Source organism: Crassostrea angulata, chromosome 3 (assembly GCF_025612915.1).
Source record: "Crassostrea angulata isolate pt1a10 chromosome 3, ASM2561291v2, whole genome shotgun sequence".
Taxonomy (NCBI): Eukaryota; Metazoa; Mollusca; class Bivalvia; order Ostreida; family Ostreidae; genus Magallana; species Magallana angulata.
The window spans coordinates 21,412,376-21,427,933 of NC_069113.1; the positions used below are offsets into that span (position 1 = coordinate 21,412,376).

Below are 15,558 nucleotides of genomic sequence, written 5' to 3' on the forward strand. Positions count from 1 at the left end.
AATAGATTGCAAAAACACTAATTGTACTTTTTATTCTTTTAAAAGATGCATTTCAATAAAACAACAAATGCACAAAAAAGAATACAATCAAAAATATTGCACAACCACGTATTAAAAAAATTAATATTATTTTACTTTATCAATTCAAAATAAATTTTCACCTATTTTAACACTTTTGGCAATGCTTATTTTATGATAACAAATGTTTTATGTGCCATATGCGAATGCAATATATAATTATATTCATCCACAGAAAATTTAAAAAAAATTCTTTTCAAAAAACATGTGTCAATTTATATCTAATATAAACAATAGTTTGACATTATCAAACTATCTCTGTGTTCCACCCTGACAAGTTATTTTTCTTGGATTATTTTTGCAAAGTCTTAATTAAGTAAAACATTCCAAAATGAAAAACAATGGTCTTAAACAACTGTTTATACAAAAATACGATATTACAATATCATATTACAAATGTAATAAAAAATATTGCACAACATTCTAAAGTATTTGGCATGTTTTAAAATATTATTTACTTAATAAAAAAAAGTAAGAAAAACAAACATAAAAACCCCACAAAAAACAAAAAAACAAATAACCTTTGACAAGTCATAATTACATGATGCATTGTATAAATTCATATATGGGAACAAGAAAACATTTTCTGTTCAAGGAGAAAGTGTCTTATTTGTATTTGAACATCTCTAATTGACACTAACAAAAATTTCTATCTCACAAACATTCCTGTCTTTAAAATGTTAAAGTCTCATCCTAACAATTTATCATTCTTGAATTTTTGTGACATACATGTATCTCCAAGTTATACATCCCGATATGAAAAACGATCCTAAACGACTGTACATATCAAATTGTTAATACAAACTGATTCTTTGTAAACTGCCAATGTATTCTGATACATTTTGTTCTCAAACCCAGCCTCAAATCCTCCATATACGGTAGTTGTTATTTTCACACAGAGTAGAACTGAGTGGCAGCCGATGACTGGACCTCCACCTGACCCAGTTTGAACTGTATACGCTTTAACCAGGTCAGGAGGATGCTGAAGGAAGCCTGGTCTTTGGAGGTGCTGGGTGGCTTCCAATTCTCCACCGTCTGGAGTCTGACTTGTAGGTGGCCAGGCAGCTGTAGAATGATAACAAAATGTAGTGAATAGTCAGTTATAAATAAGCATTTCACTGAAAATAAATGAATAAAGTTCCTTGATTTCAAATAATTACGTGTAACGATTGATACAGCCTTGTTCCATACTCATATTTTGTTTGACTAAATATGGGTACACTCAAAAACTATAATACAAGTAAGTACATGTATATTGCAACCATTTACATGCAGATGGATACAATTTTGAGACAGACTGAACTTACAAATAAAATACAATTAACCAGAAAGGAGCTTGTTTATGTGAAAGAATTTTATTTTGGTTTTGTTTTGTTTTTTTCATAATTTTACCTGTGAGTGGTAGGTAAAGAGAATTGAGGTCCACATGGGGTAAAGTTTGGCGAGGACAGAAGAATTACACTCCCTTAGGGCCTCCATCAAACTCAAGAAATGGAGATTGACCATCTCTGCTAACTGTAAACATAGGGTAATAGTCATATATTGAAAAACACCATACATTAAAGCTTTTCAAAAACTATTAGCCAGCACAGATTCAACAAAAAAGCATGGTGCTTATTGATTAATGAAAAGAAACAAAATGTTTGGTTTTTGAAAAACTTTGCTGAAATGCCAACAGGGAATATCTAGCTAGTAAAAAAAAACAATATTTTAAAAAACACCCAGGTTTGACTTTACAGCTGGAGGGAAAATGTGGATCACAACTGACATTCTAAGCTAAACCACCAAAAATCCAAAAAGACCACATAATATGTAATGACATAATGTCTATTGATCATCATGCATTTTGAAAGGGCAAAATAAAATAAATATTTATATAGACACAGCACAAACCTGTCTTTGTGGTCTCTCATGCTATAAACCCCATGGTGCAATGAAGGAAAGAGCAAGGTATGATTTATAGCACAAATGTTAAACATTGGTTATTATACTGCAATTATCAAACACCTACAGTACTGAAAACCTGCAACAATAGCTTCTATGAACTTGTACGTGTACATTATTTGGAGAAAATGTTGGTCTGTAACTGGATTATAATGGCTTAATTAAGATACATTTATTTATTAGTAGCTGTACACTTGTATTATATAATCCTTGAGACAATTCTAATTAATTTTTTTATTTGCATATGCTTTAATTTCCAAATATTTTTATCCTACAACTTTGTATGATAACTTCTTGGACAAATACATTTCTGTACCACAGAGTTCGTCAGTGACACGTACCTCCTTGGGGGTGTTCAACATCTGTAGTATCCCGGGGGTGACCCGCCCCCAGAAATCCATCACCATGGTGGAGGCCAGCTTGTGGTTCTCACTGTCCATGGGGTACTGGGCTGCCGTCGACTCACAGTACATAGTCCACAACTATAGATACATAGGGACACAAATCAGTCATGTTTACTGTGAAATATTCTATTTCTTAAAAACATCATTTACAAATTGTACAGAGGCTGACAGAGCAGATATCTACAGGATGCATGTTTTGATAAGGTATAAGAAGACTGACTAAATGATCAAATATTGGTGTGATATAAATGATGTCTATTAAAACAGATATCCCAAATGTAGTCACTAATGTACTTAGTAATACATATGTACCAGTTTAAGATCAATTACTGTTAAAATAAAATTCTGACATTCATTTGTTACCTGTGCAAAAAAATGTTTATGTTGTTTTGATATAAAAACACTGATTAAAAAGAGAGTTATATCCAACTATTTCTACAGTAGGGAATATGTGACACGTACTGCATGTTGATTCAAATAAATAGACAGGTGAATAAATGAATAACACATTTCACATTATATCACTATAGCACAGTCAAAGTTATTTTTCACAAATCTGCTAATTACATCTGTTCTAAAAAGCAATACGAGTACCGGTATACAAAACTATATGATCTTGCTTCATAATAGTACATGTATTCATAAAACTTTCACTGACATACAGAGAGAAAAATAAGCATGCAGGCAGCCATGTCAAACTATGTCAAAATAAAAGGAAAATATATTTAGGGAAATGAAAAGAAACTGTTAACTTTTTCACAAATAAAAATGCCAATAACAAATACATGTATCAATTAATTTTACATCATTTACCTGACAAAGGATGAAAGCGTGGAACAGGGAACTCATATGTAAAACTGAATCCTGAAATCAAATGAGAACAATATCAACAAACTATCATTATATCAATTTATTCACAATTCTCATAGAACTAAACTACATTTAAAAGATTCATGTAATTGTTCTATGAGAAAACAACAAGTAAGACATTTTTGAATTTTTGAAATTAATATAGTTTCATATGAACCTAGCTATTATTTGGCAAATATTAAGAAATGAAACCTTATTTACTGAAAAATATCGTCGAAATATATTGGTACCACACTGAGCTTTTAATTTGCTTTCCAAAGAGAAGCAAAGGTGGAAAAGGAGAAAGGGGGGAAAATGTTTCAGGTACAAGTACAGAATCTTCATATTTAATACATAGTGTTTTAAGAAAAAATTTGTAAGAAATGGTGCAATACATTTAATTGACTACAAAAATACAATATCATTCATACCTTCATGTCCTTAAAATAAAACAGTGAAAAAAAATTGAGATTTAAAAATTAACCACGCTCAGAACTTATATATGAATGATGATAAAAAAGTGTAAAATGTAACAAAATAAATAAATAAATAATGTACATCCAAACTTCTGAAAACAATTTAATCATATTAACCTTTGACCTTTCATCAAACCCAGTCATGATAACCAATACATGTTCAGCAATATAGGAGCTCGCATCCAATGGGATTGGCTGACAGGAAATCGGGGCAGTTCCTTCTGTCATTCCTGTATGTGTCAGGGAACCAATCAAAAGCCAAGATAGAAGTCGAATGTGACCAATACAGTCTGTGAATTCTTTCGGTCTACAATAGTAAAACAAAACAAGTTTGTGAATAGATATTATTTAAAGTATTAAGCTAAAGTGAGTACAGATATATCTTTATGATTAAAAAAAAACAAATATTATATATGACAATAATTTGTTAACATAATGATTGATAGCATTTAATTTCCATATATGATATTTATCTGTATATAAAATAACCTTACCCCTGTTGCACTGTAGAGGGAGGGTGGTATAGCCAGGGCAAGTATCGAGATATTGCCCTGTTGTCTCTGCCATTGCCCCGGGTGATCTCCAGGGCAACAAACTGGGCTATCCCAGACTTCAGCTGATTTCCAAGAGTGTCTTCATTCAGACTACTGCTTCCTCCCTTCATATTGTTCTGTTATAGATTTTCAAACAATTTCACATTGAGGATTTCAGCCAGGACATAGAGTTTTAATAAGGCATGTTTATAGAGGTATATTGAGAGAAAATAGTTACCAGGTATAATGTGGAATCATTAAAAGTTTCATGGTATATCAATTTTTTTAATTTTTGCATGGATGTGATTTTGTGGATTTGCTTAAATTTTAAATGATTAAAGACTGTGCTTCATAATTGTAGTGAATAATTATTCGTAGGTGAGGGGTATCCACCAAACCTATAAATTTGGACAGTTATGAATTCTGATGATTCCTAAGTATACCTTTATAAAATAAATGCTTTGAAATAAACAATGTCATATTTTAATCTGCTCCTATTGATGAAATAAAAACATCTTTTTCAAAAGTTTCCCTGTTAAAACACCTGCCTTGATTTTGGTGAGAGTGTGAAGATCTGCCACAAACTCTGTACACTCATGTAGGTGGTCCCTCATACACTCAGCAGCACACGTACTGATCAACATCTGACTCTGGAGGTTGTACAGCATCAGCATCTCACTCACAATGTTAGTAGAGCCCAGGGTGCTTCCCGCGTCCAGCACCACAAACTGCATCAACACAAGAATGTGTACAATACAGGTATTGTGCATCGAAATGGGCAAACATGAAATGGGGGTGAAATATAACTTAAAACTGTGTGAAGACTTTTGTGCATAATGACATAAAATATAATTCTTACTAAGGGTAATGTTTCATTGAGTTAGCAGCAAAGCTATCATCAACTCAATAAATGTAAATATCAAATATCTTTTAAAGTAAATATCTTTCGGTGATCTGTATGAGAGTACAAATGGAGCTCTGTTGTCTTACCTGGACCAAGAGGAGAAAATTTTCATCGGGCAAGCTGTGTTTGAATTTGAGGGCCTGCACAAGCTCAAAGATCACAGTTCTGGTCAGGTACAACTTGTCTCTCTCCTGTGTAACAAAACCAAAATAGTGAATTTACCGATGATATACATGCTCTTTATATACATGTATATCTTACTAAATTATTTGCTAAATCAAAAATGTGTTCCTACCTTGGCAAAAACTCTGTTGCAGAGAGAGCAAATATCCAGAACCTGCTGCAGTTTGAAGGAACAATTCAGGATGGTGAAACTCAGAAGTTTGGAGAATGGGTCCAAAATTGACTACAAAGAGATTTAGTAATGCATATACAATATCATTAAACCTTCTTCTAACTCAGTTGGAAGTGCAGCTGAAGTGAAAACTGATTAACAGCCAGAAAATCTTATAAACAAACAAAAGAAATTGGTAAATCTAAAAGAAAATCTGAAAGAAAATTATTATAAAACTTAATAAATATTTACCCTTGAGTTATTGATCCCAGATACTTTCAAGATGGAGATCATAATCTTCAGGAGAGAGGAAGGATCAAACGGTGTAGTCAGAACAGTATACAGCTTCCTAAAAAAGATCTCAAAACTACCCACAATGCTGTTCCACATGGGAGCTGAAGTTTCCAGTGAGATACAGTTCATGTAATCAGCCAAGTTGTTGAGAAGCAAGATTATTGTATCTGATGGTAGGCTCTTTTTGTTGTTCAAACCCTAGAGAATTAAAATCTTCAATTACTACAAATGATAATATTCATCCAGCCTCATTTTCAAGTTTACAATTAAGTCTTGAAAAGGTATTTTGCTTGAGGAGTAGTGTGATTCCATTTATTTGTAGGGCTACACTGTACGCACCTCTAGAAGCAGCTGAATGGGGGCATGGCAAGGCAGCTCAGTAAAGTCAGCCAATGCAGCTGCCATTGTCTTAAAGAAGTTTACATCTGCAAAACATAAATTATACAGCTTACCGTAATAGTCTGAGAAATGAATCATATCATAGAAGATAATGTACATTTCAGAAGGAATCTTAATTACCATCAAAGTTGCTTTGAAACAGCATTGGGAAGATTCCATTAGGAGCCAGCTGATGCAGGACACACCTGATGAACTGTCGAGCAATGCTGACACTGTTTCCTGGGACCATGACATTGCTAGAAATATTCAAGTACTAGTATTAGTCTCCTTACTTCAAAAATAATTTGTCACAAAAATATTGATCATCAGAAGGCCAAAGTCATTTCACTGATTCAGAAGAAAAACAACATGCAATTTGCAGCACAGAGCATTAGTAAAATACAAGATCCTTTGAGAAAGATTACTCTATCAGAGTACACTATTAAAACAGTGAAAATGTTGCGATTTTTTTTACCTGTCCACCTGCCACACATATGGACTGCTTGATGCAATTCTGGAAAGAAAAAAAAGGGAATCTCAAAGTTATGTTGATTTTCAAATACTGTGGAATCACTAGATTTCGTGGTGGCTCAATTTTCGTGGAATTCATGGCTACCTCTCATCCACGAATAAACACCCCCACGAACTAATAAACTAGGGCTATAAAGTCATCATCCTTTTGTATGTATACGAAAATACACGAAATAACATCCCCTCGAACCTGTAAAATTTAAGCAATCCATGAAAATTGGCCCCCACGAATTTTAATGATTCCACAGTAAATTTAATTCTAATCATGCTTTGTTATGGGACATGAGACTTCACCTAGAAACACACTGCAGAGTTTCTAACAATAGAGGTGTTGCTAAAGCAGGCTCTCTGTGTATGAAGGTTGCCAGGACGATAACACAGTAACCAATCGTATCCTCGTCATACTGCTCTAGGACAGCATTGCATTCTGGACAGCGCTCCACCATGATGTTTTCTCCATATCTAGAGGATGAGGCTTTCTTGGTAGCTTTCTGTTTGGACAGCAGTTCACTCTTTCTTGCTCTTCTCCTGAGAATTAAAAATGATAACAAACTTTCAACAATTCATTTAATAATATTACATAAAATAAATCAAAACATGAGTAAACTATAAACAATTCTTACATGTCTTCTTCTTGGTGTGTTGGCACATTTGATCAAATTATGCATTTCCATGCAAAGTATAATACAGTACTTGAACATACATACCATTTTTATAAAAATTGGATTAAAACTCACCCTCCAGGTTTTACAGCAGCCTCCTCTTGCAACTGTTCATTAAGTTCTGGGAAAGCTTTTTGTAGTTCTACAGTAATTAATCCAGTCTTTCTGGGTTTCCTAGCCCTGAACCTTGGCTGGGTTCCCTTCAGCAGGCTTGCTGTGTGCGACAGATCTGAAAAAATTTATTAACAAACCATACAAACTGTGGACAACATGCAAAGCAATACATCTTGACACAATTAGTATTGTATTAAGATACAATACAAAGAGGAGCCTTGTGATTGGTTCACTCACCTTTTCCTTCCTCCTGTGTGTCAGCATCCCCGGAGTCAGTGGCTCCCCCTGTGTACTTTTCTCCATCAGTGTCGGATGTTGTCTGCTTCTCACTGTCTTCTGCTCCACTCTCCACCTCTGATGTCATATCATTGCTCCGCTCGGTTGTACTGGTCAGGCCTGTCAGCGTGCTGGAGGCATCTGTCACACTGCTACTGAACATGGTCACTTTACTAGCGTCCGTCATTTGGGACACTTGGGACACCTGTGGGCCAGCGTTGTAGGTATCCTTGACCTTTGACCTGTCTTCCTTCTCACTGAATTCTTTCAGCTGTTTGGCCATGATTGTATCTACTGATGGAATTTCCTCTGCCTTCACCTCTGGGGTGTGGGTTGTCTCAATTCGTGCAGGAGAGGTGGATCTTTCAGAAGTTGGCAAGTTTGGCTGAACCCTTCTAATCTCTGCTGCTCTCTACAAATCCATCAAACTGAATATATCTACATCCCATCACTTTATCTTAATGATACGTAGCATAACATAAGTTCTTACATTGCCAATCAAAAATACTTGATACATGATGAAACTATTTTGAACCTAGAAAATCTAAAATCAAAAATAAATTACCCTTGGTGACTGTTTTCTTCCTTTAAAGCCCTTCTCAGTCTCAGGCTCTGTGTATTCAATGATTCTTCTTGGGGGTTTCCTTTGCTTGGAGGGTCTTCTGGGGGTTTCCACCACTTCCTGTCCCTGGCCTTCCTCTGAAGGAGACACATTGTCTGTGTTGTTTGCTTTGTACTGGACAGTGCTGTACTCCGGGGGTGACATCAGGTTCACCTCTACCGTGTCCTTCACCTTTGGACTCTGTGGAGGCGTGTCTGTCTCCTGGATGTTCTCAAGGTCATTTACTTTTGTCGAATCTGAAATAACACAATAAATTTCAGAATTTAGATACAACAAATCTAACAACTGGTAATTTTTTCAAAGTGATGATATCAATTGAACAATCATGTACATTTATGTTTTTATTCAAAAGGACTGAGGTTGGAATGACCTCATGCAGGAACATTTTTACCATTTAAAATAGCTAGGGTTTTGTCCTGTTACAAATTTTTTTATTCAAATCACATCAGGAAAGCCTTTTGTAGCTGTTTGGTTGAAAACTTCCAATTGCACATGAACAAGCAGTAGTACAAAAGCATTATGCATCAGTACATGTATTAACCTTTACTTCTAAGCATTGAGGGACTTGGTGGCAGAAATCCATCCTCATGTTTCTTACAGCGATGATGCTGGGCGTCTATTGTATTGATGACGACTCGTACCAGAGTCTGGATGATGGCAGACACAGGGGAAGTGTAAAACTGGTACTGTCAACATCAAGATCTCCATGTATAAATATTTATATCAGAAGTTAAAACTTACTACGCAAGATAATTTGATGATGCATTAAGATGCACACTATTTTTTTTTAATTTGACTGATAAAAGGGTACTCTCTATTACAATAATACAGACTTTCATCTATAGAGGCATCCATAAAACTTGAATAATAAACACATGGTTTTGTCAGTCCCTTTGAACATTGGTCATCTGTAATACACACCCACTCACCTTGTAAAGTATGACCAGTAGAGTGGTCAGCCAGGAGATGCGGGTGTGGGGCTCCAGGTACCACAGGGTGTAGTTTGGGGGCTGGTAGTCACTGGCATACCTCTGGGGGGAGGGGCCGTACTGTAGCAACAAGAGAGTGATTGGGAGGATCTGGTTCCCCAGCTCCAAGTTACGGTCCAGAACCTAGGTAAACATTACAATCTAAGGTTACCCTTTCTGGCACTCCAATTAAAATAAACTTGAAAGATATTGACCATCATGGTTTATTTTAATATACTGTCTATCTTAGAAAAATGCTTATCAAATGTTGTTTTAGTACATATTTCAGAAAGTCTAAAATGGACACCATGTTCAAGCATATGAAAAACAATTTTTAATGAATTTATGAATTTGCCCTAATATGGTAAAATTTCAAAGTTAAAATAAATAGAACACTTACAAATGGAACTCCACTCAAGAATGCATTAAATACAGCAGAGGATCTGGAATAAGTTTTCAAATGATAATATATATGTACATGTATGTATAAATCTAAAATAACATACACAGTAGAGTAATCATGGTAATAGCAAAGCATATGGACCTGTGATTTTGATTTGTTATCGGTGAAATTCTTTATAAGTTCCAATAAGTTCACAATACATCTTTAAGATAAATGGAATAAAACCAACTTTGCTATAAAGCTTGTTTCATTACAGGAATGTTTGCTTTGTCTGTGTTTTACTAAAAGCATACAATACATGACATTGTATTAAAATGAACTGCTATAATAAGAACACTTGGTAAGAATTCGTACCTGAGTTTGTGTGGTGGCACACTGAAGGATTTCTCTGTCTGGTTGTACCCCAGGAGAACATTCAGATGTCTGAGCACAATGTTCTACAAGTTTCAAGAAAATTTCAAACTTTCAAGAAGCACAATAAAAACTAGTGGGTATTGTTTTTTGTTTTTTTTTTTACAAAAAAACACATGTCTCCCCTTCTCCCCAAGGATTGTAATATTGGGCAAATTTAACAATTGAAAAAGAATGATGACAGCTATATGTTACCCAGACCTAGACAACATTTTATAATCTTTTTCTTAATTTGACCTTGAGTAAAACATGGTCAAGGTCATATATAAATCAAAAGTACACCTTAGTGTATTATTATTGTTCTTTGTTTAAAGTTTGAAGTCCTTCTGTCAAAGTATATTCAGGAGTTGAACAATGAAGTTTTTTCTAATATGACCTTGAAATAAGAATTCTATGTCAAGGTCAAACATTTTGGTAAGGTTCAACTAGGTTATATACCATCTATCTATGATACAAGTTAAAAGTCTGTATGTTAAAGGAGTCTTGTGTTATGGTCCAGACAATATTTTTTATGAAAAGCTTGACCTTGAAGAACAAAATAGGTCAAGGTCAAAACTTTTGGTGGCATGCACTCCTTCTCAATACCATATACGTATGTTCCAAGTTTGAAGTCTTAATGTCAAAGGGTATTTAAGTTATGACCCAGACAAAATTTTATTATTATTTTCTTACTTTGACCTTGAGTAAAACAAGGTCAAGGTCAAATATTATTCAATAATACACCTAGGTGTATTATTATTGTTCTTTGTTTAAAGTTTGAAGTCCTTCTGTCAAAGTATATTCAGGAGTTGAACAATGAAGTTTTTTCTAATGACCTTGAAATAAAAATTCTAGGTCAAGGTCAAACATTTTGGTAAGGTTCAACTAGGGTATATACTATCTATCTATGATACAAGTTAAAAGTCTGTATGTTAAAGGAGTCTTGTGTTATGGTCAAGACAATATTTTTTATGAAAAGCTTGACCTTGAAGAACAAATTAGGTCAAGGTCAAAACTTTTGGTGGCGTGCACTCCTTCTCAATACCATCTACATATGTTCCAAGTTTGAAGTCTTAATGTCAAAGGGTATTTAAGTTATGACCCAGACAAAATTTTATTTTTTTCTTCTTACTTTGACCTTGAGTAAAACAAGGTCAAAGTCAAATATTATTCAATAGTTCACCTAAGTGTATCATTATCGTTTAAAGTTTGAAGTCCTTCTGTCAAAGTATATTCAGGAGTTGAACAATGAAGTTTTTTCTAATATGACCTTGAAATAAAAATTCTAGGTCAAGGTCAAAAAATTTGGTAAGGTTCAACTAGGTTATATACCATTTATCTATGGTACAAGTTAAAAGTCTGTATGTTAAAGGAGTCTTGTGTTATGGTCCAGACAATATTTTTTATGAGAAGCCTGACCTTGAAGAACAAAATAGGTCAAGGTCAATACCATCTACATATGTTCCAAGTTTGAAGTCTTAATGTCAAAGGGTATTTAAGTTACGGCCTGGACAAATTTGGATGACGAAGAATAAGAATAAGAAGAAAGTCGACAAAAACAATATGTCTCCCCGACATAATACTATGCAAATATTAAAAGAATTCACTGACAGGCAATTACATTATCTGTATGAAACATGAAGCTTTAAACATAATAAACTGAAAATTCCAAATAAAGAAAAACTTTGCAAATGCCTTTTAAAATTCCTATTTTATTAAAAAGAAAATTTAACCTTGACCTTTCACCTTAACTACCACAAGGTTTCTTTCAAGTCACAGAGAAACTCAGAATCCCATTGTTTCATTCCAAAGGCACAAAGGACACATTTTACCGGGTAATTAAAAATATTCTCTGGAACCCATTTCACACAACATATAGAAAACTCTTCTATCTTGACGTCTGAAGCCTTAATTAGGCCTAAAACCAGTTCAGGTTTTTTTTAAGTCATAGAGAGTTGTAATAGAATGTTCTATGCAATAGCTCATACAAAGTTAACTGACAAAATGCATGAATGTAACCTTTGTCATTTTGTTCCCAAATCCAATAATGAAATCATCAGGTAATGTTTTGATCCATAAGGTGAATGATTTTTAGAGATATCAGTTGGTAACTGAGGTTCATGCCAGACATTCCAGATGGAGAGACCAAATTTCTCCAAAATATTTAAGAAAAAATTTGAGATAAAAATTTACTGTACACTTTAAACAGTGTCCTGGTGTTAATTATTACTTTTTCATGTAGATTTTCATGTAGACTCACCTGGATTCTGTTGTCTTTCTTTCTATCATCATCTTGTTTTACTGTAACCATGAACTGAAAAAATATAGATACATGTAATAAAATACAACAATAAATAAACAAGAACACAAGGTTAAAAAGCAGTAAACTTTCCTGTAAAGCTAACTACAATTATACTGTAAAAGCTGTAAAACTTTAAATCTCACTACATGTTGCAGATTCTAAGAACCAACATCTCTTCCATTTCATATTAGCAGAAAGAATTGTAAACAGTAAATAATAGCACCACCTACCCTCATCAACAGAGCCACCAGTTGATACACTGTGTCCCTATCTACTCCCTCCATGTCCATAGCCTTCTGTAGCAGGGCTGTAAAATTACTTTCCTCATCTGTAAACTCTTTGATATTCCCTCCTGTAAATCAATGAACTTACTGAATAACAGGGTTTTTTTTACTGCATGCACAAAATTTGAACTTTGTTCTATTTTATTTATGAATCGATGACTTTAAAAACAACAAATTAATATAAACCAATTTTTTGTGGTTGGGATAAAGCCCTTAAATTCCATTCAAAAATAGCAACCCTAAGAAAAATCAAGTTTAATCACAGTAATGAATTATCATTGTATCCTCTTTTAACATGCTGTAAAATCAACATTTCAAATTATAAAAATATCTCTTTGATTTGACGAAGATAAACCTTATTTCTATCGCCAAATTTATTCAGGAAATTACTTGACAATAATGGTCAACAGATTTATTTTATGTTTGATTATTGCCAGCTTAGTCAAACTGGAAATCAGATAAACTACCAAGCATCATCAACATAGAAAATAGTGGCCGGGTCTCAAACCTGGAAAGATGTTGCTAAATGCCCCAAACTGCATCCTGGTGGTCATACGTCTGCCCAAGTTAAAGTGAGGGGCGGACTGCTGTCTTATGCAGGCCTTTTCCTTGGCTTGTTCCACTGAAACAAAGAGGTATTTTGTAAGTTTCAAAAGGCATATCCACCGGGCAACAAAACATCTCTGTGCATAAGGTAAATGCGAGAAACCAAAACTAAATGAATGCGAGGAAACAAAGATACATGAATAAATAAGACACAAAGTTGACACCAAAAAAAGCTATATGAAACACAGTGTTAAAAGAATAAAGTAATTAAAAGAGGTACTACATTGGATAATACACTGTACATGTAATTGATTTAAGTACATGAATAGGTATGCCTCTTACTTAACTGAAAACATATGCACAGAAATTGGCAAAATCAAAGCTAACACACAACACACCAGCTGGGTTCCCTTTGAATGATTTCGAACCAAGTCCAAACTTTTGGCTGACCAGTTTATATTATCAGCATAGACACTCAAGTCAAGCAAGTTCAACTCAAACGCTACTGTTCTAGAACAGTTCATCAGGAACTTATTCAATATAGCACTCTTGTTCAAACTTAATTTTTGCACACCAGCAAAGTATCAAAACTACGTACATGTACCATATGAGGCTACAGGGTTCATCTTTTCTACTGAATACTACTCATTTGAACTACTTTCTACTTTAGATGAAGGGTTTTACATGTAATATAAATATTAGATTCTCTCATAGGTTGAACTGAAGTGCTTGAATCATATTTACATCAAGAAGTATATGTGTTTTTGATAAATGTGTTTTAAAAAAAGTGTCACCTAGTTCCTCAGATATTCATTGGACAATATTTTACCCAATGAAAGATAGATAGATAGATAGATAGATAGATAGATTGATCGATCGATAGATAATGACTCTCAAATGACATTATTCCCTTTCCCTTTTACCTATATAGCAATCAATGTCATTTACTTGTTATGTGTCATGGCCTGCCTAGTATGATTAATTTGATGATTGTCATGGAAATGGGTCTCAAGACAACAAAATTAAACGGTAATCAAAGTACTGAAGTACTGACTGGAGTTGATTTTATCAATTATCATTTATTTAAAAATCAACTTATCTAATTACTAAAATTTTCTAGTCTGTTTTGAATTACGCACTTTTTTATAATATAAATTATTAAACTTTTCCGGCAAGAATTTCAAGAAACTCCATATGAATCATGTGTAATATTTAAAGATAGATTTCAAACTATGTATTAGTAATCTAAAAATTGTATGGATTCAAGCACTATCGACATCAAACTCTTAATACAGTCTCGTTCAACTATACGCTCAGCTTTCTCCGTTAATCTCAGCCAAGCAAGAGAGCCTCTCTGCTTGTCGGAGATTTACGGAGACAGCCGAGCGTTTGGTTGAACAAGACTGTATTAAACTCATTAAACTCTGGCGTAGGAATACATGAGACTACAAAAATATCTAAATTGTTGGTATTACAAAATGTATATAAAATCTGACTATTTTCAAAGTGTTTATAGATAAGTTTCCTTGAAAAACAATGCTCCAGCATACATTACACCGATTTTTTTTTATTTTTTTTTTTCAAGAACTACGTCTTGTCAGCGGTGATGTTTTGTGCTTAGGTCCAAACACTGTTTCACTTTTGGTTTGCCAGAGTAACTGCATAGGAGAGTTGATCAAAATCAACTCCCAAAAACTGAATATCTCTGTAATGTCTTGTTTGAAGGGAGTCAAATATTTTTAAAAAATAAGCAAGATCTGCATGTTCAACAGTGAATTCCTGATCAGAAAAGGTGAAATAACAAAGCGATATGAACTGAAGTTTGAATTTCAGAGATATTTTATTTACCTTGTCAGTTTAAGAGTATACCTGTAGATTAAAAAGCTTTGATGACAGGAAGGGATAAACAAAACCAACACAACATGTAGGTATTCCTCAAATTCAAAATTTCTTACTCATTCTAACCTTAAGTTATTGGATTGTATGTTTAATAATAATAAGCTTGCACTGTCTGCCTAAGAACTGTTCAGTTAAAACACAGCAGTATATGTGAAAATAGGTGGGGCACAGAAGACCCAGACAAAAATCTTTAAAAAAAAATTGTAACTGTTTAAGTTGTATTTCAACAGAAGTTTTGTTTTATACTTTCATGCATCAGTGTTAATTCAGCATGTATGAGTAAAAGAGTAAAAAAAAAACCAATTGACCAATCATGAATGAATCCAATTGAAAAAAAATCAGAATCACTTTATACCTAACTGATAAA

At 33.8% G+C, this 15,558-nt stretch overlaps 1 protein-coding gene across 3 annotated transcripts in view; it reads right to left on the minus strand.

Moving 5' to 3' along the window:
* Positions 1-264: 264 nt before the first annotated feature.
* LOC128176313 (protein unc-79 homolog) overlaps positions 265-15,558 on the minus strand; it is a 35,641-nt gene continuing 20,347 nt past the window's right edge. For 2 of the 3 annotated variants that reach the window (XM_052842569.1, XM_052842567.1), the window contains 25 exons: positions 13,255-13,368; positions 12,693-12,814; positions 12,421-12,474; positions 10,125-10,207; positions 9,768-9,810; positions 9,329-9,511; positions 8,941-9,085; positions 8,343-8,635; positions 7,739-8,189; positions 7,463-7,616; positions 7,020-7,253; positions 6,670-6,708; positions 6,336-6,451; positions 6,156-6,241; positions 5,775-6,014; positions 5,484-5,594; positions 5,275-5,379; positions 4,833-5,012; positions 4,246-4,421; positions 3,869-4,058; positions 3,240-3,290; positions 2,364-2,504; positions 1,972-1,992; positions 1,471-1,593; positions 265-1,143 (listed from right to left, as the gene is read on the minus strand). In XM_052842569.1, coding sequence (XP_052698529.1) covers positions 970-1,143; positions 1,471-1,593; positions 1,972-1,992; positions 2,364-2,504; positions 3,240-3,290; positions 3,869-4,058; positions 4,246-4,421; positions 4,833-5,012; positions 5,275-5,379; positions 5,484-5,594; positions 5,775-6,014; positions 6,156-6,241; positions 6,336-6,451; positions 6,670-6,708; positions 7,020-7,253; positions 7,463-7,616; positions 7,739-8,189; positions 8,343-8,635; positions 8,941-9,085; positions 9,329-9,511; positions 9,768-9,810; positions 10,125-10,207; positions 12,421-12,474; positions 12,693-12,814; positions 13,255-13,368 — 3,629 coding nt within the window. In that variant the 3' untranslated portion in view covers positions 265-969. The remainder of the gene's footprint in view (positions 1,144-1,470; positions 1,594-1,971; positions 1,993-2,363; positions 2,505-3,239; positions 3,291-3,868; positions 4,059-4,245; positions 4,422-4,832; positions 5,013-5,274; positions 5,380-5,483; positions 5,595-5,774; positions 6,015-6,155; positions 6,242-6,335; positions 6,452-6,669; positions 6,709-7,019; positions 7,254-7,462; positions 7,617-7,738; positions 8,190-8,342; positions 8,636-8,940; positions 9,086-9,328; positions 9,512-9,767; positions 9,811-10,124; positions 10,208-12,420; positions 12,475-12,692; positions 12,815-13,254; positions 13,369-15,558) is intronic. The other variant, XM_052842568.1, reaches the window with a different exon arrangement.